Source organism: Lolium rigidum, chromosome 5, assembly GCF_022539505.1.
Source record: "Lolium rigidum isolate FL_2022 chromosome 5, APGP_CSIRO_Lrig_0.1, whole genome shotgun sequence".
Classification (NCBI taxonomy): domain Eukaryota; kingdom Viridiplantae; phylum Streptophyta; class Magnoliopsida; order Poales; family Poaceae; genus Lolium; species Lolium rigidum.
The window spans coordinates 13,774,755-13,783,549 of record NC_061512.1 but is presented as its reverse complement, the minus strand read 5'-3'; the positions used below and the strand labels follow the sequence as shown (position 1 = coordinate 13,783,549).

Genomic DNA, 8,795 nt, shown 5'->3' with positions numbered 1-8,795 from the left:
ACATGGTAGTACTCCTACTAATTAATGGTCTACATCGCATCGATCAACAAAAAACAGGCAAGCATCTGGCCCCAGCTTAATCAACGATATGGAAGGAGTAGAGGTAATTAAGTAGAGCGAGGAAGACCAGATCAGAGGAATTCCCCGCCGGGGAATCTGCCGGAGAACGCCATGGCGAGGATGAGGACGGCGAGGTAGAGCAGGAGGAGGGAGAGCTTGGTGGTGAAGGCGGCGAGGAGGAGCTTGAGCAGGAACACCAGAAGCAGCAGGTTGAAGAGCAGCGTGAGCACCACCTCCACCCCCTGAGCCATATCACGGATGCAGCCGCTGTTAATTGTTGGTTTGGGTGGAGGCAGACGTCAAGATGACTGGAAATCAGAGGAAGCAACGAAATTTTTTTTTTTTTTTTTTTTTTGCGAAACACAGTACAATCAAAAGCGCTCATACATACGCGCACACACTCACCCCTATGAACGCACACACGCACACCCTACCCCTATGAGCACCTCCAAGAGACTGAAGCAACGAAATTTTAGATATGACGAAGATTGCTTTTTTGTTTTATTCGGATAGAATGGTAAGAAACGCAGCACACTGTGTGGATTGTTTTGATTTGGTTTGGTTTGATCTGATCTATTTCCTCCGTGTCATGAAACATGTCGAAAGTTTGCTTAAATTCAAACAGATCTAAATACTATTTAGTTCTTAGATGCATTCAATGTTGGATAAACTTTGGACATGTTTAATGGTGTTAAACATAGTAGTCCTACCTCTATACGCTGTATGTAGGAACTCATATCCGTGTACAACACGCCCTTGTATTACCTCCTATATATATATACATGAATATGATCAGACTCGGGTCATCCGAGTAGTCTCCAATCTACCTGATCTTACATGGTATCAGGCCGGCCTCTTCTGCCGACTCGCTGATCACCAGAAAAACCCTAGATCTTCTCGACTCGTCGCCCCCGTCGCCTCGTCGACTTCATGGCGTCTCCGTCGAACAGCTCGCCCATCGCCCTCGGAACTCCGCCGTCTGACAAGCTCACGCGTGCTAACTTCCCAGGCTGGCGCGCCCAAGTTCTACCCGCCATCCGTGGCGCCCGTCTGCTCGGCTATCTCACCGGCAAGACTGCTGCCCCGCCGGAAGAACTCACCGACACGGCAGCCAAAGATGTTGCCGATAAAGCCCCGAAGATGGTGCCCAATCCTGCATATGACGACTGGATCGCGCAGGCAGATCGTGCTTAGTTATCTTCTCCAGTCGCTCTCCCATGAGGTTCTTCCTCACGTCCATCAGATCGAGCACGCCGCCGGTGTCTGGCAGGCCCTGGAAGAGATGTTTGTCTCGCAGAGTGAAGCCAAGATTACACCGCGACGTACATGACAAAGATGCAAGGGTTCGTCGATGAACTAGCTATGGCTGGTTGCCCCGTCTCGGCCAGGGAACATGTGTCCTTTGTCCTTGCGGGCCTTGGTGGCTCCTACAATGCTCCGGTGGCGGCTCTTGGCGTTCGGACTACGCCGATCTCCCTCAGCCATCTGTATGCTCAGATTGATGCCTATGACCATCGCCAGGAGATGTTGCGCGGGTCCTCTGATGCTGATTTTGAGACCTCCGCCAATGCTGCACAGCGCCAACGTCGCCGCCGTCCCAACCAAACCCGCGGTGACCGCGGTGATCGCCGCGATGATCGACGCCCAGAACGCCGCGATGATCGCGCTCCCTCTTATGGCCGTGGCGGTGGGCGTGCACCACCTGGTGGCGGCCGGGGCCGTGGTCGCGGGCGCCGTCGCACGACACCGTGGGTGGATGTCACGTGTCAAATCTGCAACCGCGAAGGTCACAACGCCAAGGACTGCTGGTACCGTTGGCGAGATGAGGATGATGACTCCGATGACGACAAGGAAGCCCACATTGCCTCTTATGGTGTCGACACAAATTGGTACTCTAACACTGGCGCCACCAATCACATCACAAGCGAGCTGAACAACTCTGACGGTCCGCGATCACTACAAAGGACATGACAGGGTCAACACGGCCGAGTGGGCAAGGTATGCAAATTTCACATGTTGGTCATTCAATAGTTAGCACTCCTAATCAGAATTTTCAACTTCGTGATATTTTACTTGTTCCCAATGCCACCAAAAATCTCCTCTCCGTTCATAGGTTTACATATGATAATAAGGTCTTCATAGAGTTTCACCCTTTCTTTTTCTTGATCAAGGATCAGGTTACAAGGGAAATTCTTCATAGAGGGAGGTGTGTTGGAGGGCTCTATCCCTTCATCTCTTCATTGGTGGCACCATCATCATCAAAGCATGTGTTTCTTGCCTCCAAGCCGTCCAACAACAAGTGGCATAGTCGCTTAGGTCATCCATCATTTACTACTGTTAGGTTCATTATTAGAAAGAATAAGCTTTCTTTTGTTAGGGATTCTCACCTTGAGTCGATTTGTGACTCATGTCAGAAAGCAAAGAGTCATTAGTTACCGTATCCAGTGTCCACTAGTGTTTCCTCTGCACCCCTACAGTTAGTTTTCTCTGATGTATGGGGTCTTGCTCCCACCTCTGTTGGTCGCCATGAATACTATATCAGTTTTATTGATGATTACAGGAAATTTACCTGGATATATTTGCTCAAACGAAAATCTGATGCCCTTGCTGCTTTTGTCAATTTCCAGAAACTGGTAGAAAGGAAACTAGACCGCAAAATTCTCACACTGCAGTCTGACTGGGGGGTGAATATGAAAAATTAAACTCTCTTTTTCAGACACAGGGCATCTCTCACCATGTCTCTTGCCCTCATGCACATCAGCAAAATGGCTCTGCAGAAAGAAAACATAGGCACATTGTTGAAGTAGGTCTTGCTCTCCTTGCCACCGCTCACATGCCTCTCAAGTTTTGGGATGAAGCTTTCCTAACTGCCACATATCTCATAAACATAATTCCTAGCAAAACTATCAATAATGAAACACCAGTTCATCGTCTCCTAGGCACTAAACCTGACTATAAATTTTTACGTGTGTTTGGTTGTGCATGTGGGCCCAACCTGCGCCCTTTACAACAAACGCAAACTTGCTTTCCGCTCCACTCAGTGTCAAGATCGCCGACTTCGGGCTGGCGAAGCTTCTCAGCCCGGAGCAGTCGGGGCTGTTCACGACGATGCGCGGCACGCGCGGGTACCTGGCGCCGGAGTGGCTCACCAACGCGCCCGTGTCCGACAAGGCCGACGTCTACAGCTTCGGCATGGTGCTGCTCGAGATCGTGCGCGGCGCCAAGAACTCCAAGCTGCTGCTACAGGCCGACCACGACGACACCGCCAGCACCTCCGCCGTCTCCAGCAGCGCCTCGTCGGAGGGCCACGGCAGCTACTTCCCGGCGGTGGCGCTGGAGGCGCACGAGGAAGGCGGCCGGCGGTACGCGGAGCTGGTGGACGCGAGGCTGGAGGGACGCGCGAGCGCGACGGAGGTGGCGCGGGTGGTGAGGGTCGCGTTGTGCTGCCTACACGAGGACGCGTCGCTGCGGCCGGCCATGACGGCGGTGGCCGCCATGCTCGACGGCAGCATGGAGGTGTGCCAGCCCCGGACGGAGCAGCTCGCCTACCTCAGGATGTACGGCCGAGGCATCGTCGGCGCTGGCAGCAAGTGGAAGGGCTCGGATATCACCACCGGCGGCGCCAGCAGCAGCTGGTCGCCGCCGTCGTGCGTGTCCGCGCAGCAGCTCTCCGCTCCCAGATAGACGCAATTTTTTGTGTAACTCGATCAAAACGATGCCTATTTTTTGTGTGAATATAGCATACAGATACAAATCTCCGGTCCATCTTCTTTTGATTTTTCTTGTTTTGCCCGGCAAATGTGTATGTAGTATCCTATATTCACACAGAAGATTGTAAATAGATCATTAAGATACGAATCTTCTTTTTTATCTTCTTGTTTTGCCGGCAAAATTGTAGAGAGTAAAAATCTTCTTCAATGTACCTATATCTATTGGCCTTTGAGATTTTGAAGGCCGAATGGTACTGTTCATTAAATTTCCTTTTAATTTTGAACAAAGATCGTTTTCCCCCTAAACTTTTTACTTGGCTCATATTTCCCGCCTAAACTTTACCTGACTCACTAAACCCCCTAAACTATGAATTATGCTCCATTTTAACCCCTTAACCTGGAATTTTGACCAAAACATTTTGAACAAGGTAGAGGGGTTAAATGGACCATTATTCATAATTCATAGTTTAAGGGGTTTAGTGAACCAAGTAAAGTTTAGGAGGGAAATATGAGCCACATGAAAAATTTAGGAGGGGGGAACGGACTTTGTTCTTTAATTTTCTTCGTCTTGGATCTAGCAAACACGATGACGACATATGAACTGAACCTAACATATGAATTGAGCCAACAAGGCCAGCCGGCCACCAGGAAAAATATAAATGGAAAATGGTAGTAGATGGATCACTGCACCACATGGGCACATAATTAATTGAGATCATATTTTATCATTGAAGGGGAATGCATATATAATAATGCTCTATTTTATTACAAAAAACGTCCCTTGTTTCGTTTCAATTTCTGTCAGTGTATTCTTATATCATTTCAATTTATGTTTGTGCCCTTTGTTGGACTTAAATCATGTTTAAATTCATGTACTTGGGACTTACTTAGCATGCTTGTCACTTTTCCTTCTTCATTTTTGTGATGGGGCCTCGAAGCTCCAATTAATTAAGCGTCGGTGGGAACATTTTACAAGCTAGACCCTCAGAAGAAGAGAAAAATATAGCACAACCCAACAAAAATACACAAAGGATCCTAAAACAAAAAACTGAAACACCATCAAGTCCTTGGTCCTCTCCACCGTGATTGAGCCTCCATCGCCGGCCGCCATGACTCCGTCGGGGACGCACCACTTAGCGGTGAAACGATGCAGAGCTCCGGCGAGAAACTCTTGAAGGGGCCTCCACGTTGTAGGTTGCAGAACCGTCGTTACGACGTTTGGAGGGGCCGCCACTTCGGCCACAGATCACGGCATCGAACATAGCCACCATGCGGTTCACTCCACCTTGCAGCAGGAACCATCCCCACCACCTTGCAGATGCACAGGTCGACATGCCGCTGCTCTTGATCCCCTCGCCTCCACGGCCTGCCAGAAGATGCATCGCAGCACCTCAAGTCCACCGCGAGAGGTGGCCACGATCCACAACTTTATTGAAGGAGACGGTGCCCTTCTCCACCGTCCTCGGCTCCAACCTCTGGAGGAGAAGAAAGAGAGAGACGAGCCCTACTCAGCCCGGGATCTGGATGCACGGATCCAACGCCCCTTTCCTCCTTCATGTTTGTAATCTTCACCGAGTATTTCTCATACTCGGTAAATAGTGGTTTTCCTTAGTATGGTTTTTCTTTTTGTGGTCGTTGTACAATGCCTATATTACTTGTATGTTTTGTGTTAAGTAAATAAATGATATAAATGGATTATTATGTCATCACGAGGCCTTTTGACTTATGCAACTTGGACTTGTTAACCTCGTTCGTTGTCAATCTTGCTTTTGGCACGATTATGTGTAGTACGGTACACGTTGCTTAGCGTTGAAAACGAGACATCACACGTCCTGTTGCTGCTACCACTTTCCCCTCTTCTTTCTTGCAGTTTCATGTCTGAAACAGCTTGCAGGCTGCAAGACTAGTGCAGTAAACAAATAAATAGATACCATTTGTTCAGAAATTCAGTTAAGATCACTCAGGCAAGACAAGGCACATTTAAAACACACGTACTACAGTAATACTACAGTAGAGATTCAGGAAAATTCAGACAAGGCAAGTAGGCGAGGCATGAACCAGCAGCTAGGATATACAAAGACACATCTACGCATCCAACATGGTAGTACTCCTACTAATTAATGGTCTACATCGCATCGATCAACAAAAAACAGGCAAGCATCTGGCCCCAGCTTAATCAACGATATGGAAGGAGTAGAGGTAATTAAGTAGAGCGAGGAAGACCAGATCAGAGGAATTCCCCGCCGGGGAATCTGCCGGAGAACGCCATGGCGAGGATGAGGACGGCGAGGTAGAGCAGGAGGAGGGAGAGCTTGGTGGTGAAGACGGCGAGGAGGAGCTTCAGCAGGAACACCAGAAGCAGCAGGTTGAAGAGCAGCGTCAGCACCACCTCCACCCCCTGAGCCATATGCAGGCGAGATCCGCTAGTTGGTTTGGGTGGAGGGAGAGGAAGCAACGAAATTTTAGATATGACGAGAGATTGCTTTTTTTATTCGGATCGAATGGTAAGAAAATCAGCACACTGTGTGGATTGTTTTGATCTGGTTTGATCTGATATATTTCCTCCTTGTCATGAAACATGTCGAAACTTTATCTAAATCCAAACAGATCTAAATACTATTTAGTTCTTAGATACATTCAATGTTGGATAAACTTCGGACATGTTTAATGGAACAGATGGAGTATTTTATTTCACGGAAGAGCTTAAACAAACCATCACCTCTCACTGATTGATCAATCAAACAATGAATCAATCTCGGGCGATTTTGATTGGGTGACGATGCCGGCGTCCTCCTCCTTCTCCTTCGCTGGAATCACTATCTAGCCACCGTGTCCTCCATGGACCTCCTACTTGATTAGTAAATGTTGGCATCGGTGCAAACGCATCTTCGAAATTAGGGCTTAGAGCATCTCTACCGGCGTACAATAAACAGGCGCATACAATTAAGTGTGCCGACAATATCTTATTAGGGACGCAGACATCTGCTCTCTCAATTTGGGATGTGTTAACAACGCGGGCGCTCCTGATAGGAAACACCCAAAAAATTGAACAAATAAATTTATGTAAAATGCGAAATTCCATTCAAAATTAGGTATATATACAAAAGTTTGAATCAAATTTAAACTGAACTAAACTAAACTCAAATAAAGTAAACCCTACTCTACTGGCTCGTCGGCCGAGACACGCGACCGGACATGCCTTTAATGAGGCCCGAATCGCAACCTGCTTCGAGCCCCCCTGGACCAAGGTAACCGATGGCCACCGCCTATAACCTCGACGGCTCGCCACCACCACCGGCCATGAAGAAGAAAACGAGGAAGAACAAGAAGAAAGAGGTCGAGACGATGGCAACCAGCTCCGGTCGCCGTCGACGCACCAGCACCAAGCGCAGCCTCGCCGACCGCCGCGTTCGCAAGAACCTGAAAGAGTCCGAGAAGATACTGGGAAACTGATCAATTTGTGGGGAAATGACTTTCACCAAGACAACAACAACAGCACCGGCCCTAATGATGATGGCCGCCGCCGCGCCTACTAGGACTGGTCGGAGGCCGAAATCACGTTCGACAAAGGTGACTGCCAAGACAAATCCGACATGTCCGGCCGCAACCCTATCGTGGTCCAGCCCATCATCTTCGGCCACAGGGTTCACGACGTGCTCATGGACGGAGGAAGCGCTCTCAATATCCTTACCGTGCGTCGAGATGCTCAACGAGATGCATTTTTTAACCGTGTTTTTACATTTTTTCAAAATGTATTTTTTTAACATGTACTGTACATCACTCACACTTTATAAGAAACATTTATCCTCTGTACCTATGCATTAATGTCATGGTGATACTCAGTGGAACGACCTGCTGATGAATGGTAGACTTGTTGACCTGCGCACATATGTATATCGGTTATGTCCCATTATAAACAATGCACCCACAACATTATGCAGTGAAGACCAAACATGTGAATTGTGAAAGAAGGCAGGTTCATGAATGAAGGCTCAAACGCAGGATTAAGAACCATTTCGACCTAGGATCCAGTAGGCGACTAGGGTTTCCTCTCCCCCATCGCTAGATCTCATAGGGGTGGAGTCCAATTCTTCCCCATCTTTTGTTACCCCGTGTCCCTGTGGCCTCGGGAAGGGAGATTGGGTTTTTTCATGTTTCTTTTCGGTGGAGTTCTTTCATAAACAAATCTAGGGTTTTCCTCGAGCGGAGAGGAGTAGAGGATGGCAAGTCCGACGTCTAGTTCAACAGGCGACCCGAATGGATCGGAGACCAGGAAGACGGAGGGCACTGAAGACTAGGAAAACAGTCATGTCAGCCAACCGTCAGGCAATAAGAATTTCCTTGTCGGATTGACAGGAACAATTATCCTGACGGTTTCGCTAATTTCCTGTATGTTGTTAGCCATGGGGAAAATACTGGTTTCTGGTAGTGATTTTCCGTTTTTGCATAACAACAAGTATAATAAAGCGACATCAACTGGCTATAATGATTTAAATAATATATGTGTGTTTAGTTGGAGAAAAGTAGAGAGGGGAGAAGTAGAGAGGAGAGAAGTGAGCTCTAATGGAGTGTAGAAGGTGGGTAACATATTAATAAAATTGTACATTATTTATATAGCTAACCATTATACATGCTGGCTACAAAAATAATAAATCAATGGCTTATAGTTAGCAGTTATCTCTAGTACTCCCTTCGTCGCACAAAGATTGTCTGACATTTGTTAAAATTTCAATGTATGTGGATACTATTTAGTGCTTAGATACATTCAAAATTTAATAAATCTTGAGAACCAATCTCAGGTTAGGAGGGTGGTTGTACCTCCAGCCCACCAGAGTTCAAACCCCAAGTTTAACATCTATGTGTCTTATAAAGGCGGAATATTAATTCAGTGGAAGCCGGCGTTCCCGTTGACAGCGAGGTGCATGTGGCGACTTCATCAATTTCAAGATTCAATCCGCTGGCCCAGTCTTCCGAAGATGCTCATAGAGGTAAGGTGTGCGTGTGTATGTTCATAGCGGTGAGTGT

General features: G+C 47.7%; 1 protein-coding gene across 1 annotated transcript; it reads left to right on the top strand.

Annotated features, from left to right (window-relative positions):
* The first annotated feature begins 1,627 nt into the window (after window positions 1-1,627).
* LOC124655637 (G-type lectin S-receptor-like serine/threonine-protein kinase At5g35370) lies at window positions 1,628-3,744 on the top strand. Its single transcript, XM_047194501.1, has 3 exons — window positions 1,628-1,868; window positions 2,025-2,058; window positions 3,102-3,744. The coding sequence occupies exons 1-3, from the start codon at window positions 1,628-1,630 to the stop codon at window positions 3,742-3,744; spliced, it is 918 nt and encodes a 305-aa protein (XP_047050457.1).
* The last annotated feature ends 5,051 nt before the right edge of the window (window positions 3,745-8,795 follow it).

Excerpts from the sequence above, each read along its gene's own strand:
- LOC124655637 (XM_047194501.1), top strand. The coding sequence starts at position 1,628 with ATGCTGCACAGCGCCAACGTCGCCGCCGTCCCAACCAAACCCGCGGTG. Across the intron at positions 1,869-2,024 it reads CACAACGCCAAGGACTGCTG|GACATGACAGGGTCAACACG; the intron begins GTACCGTTGGCG and ends ATCACTACAAAG. Across the intron at positions 2,059-3,101 it reads AACACGGCCGAGTGGGCAAG|TGTCAAGATCGCCGACTTCG; the intron begins GTATGCAAATTT and ends CGCTCCACTCAG.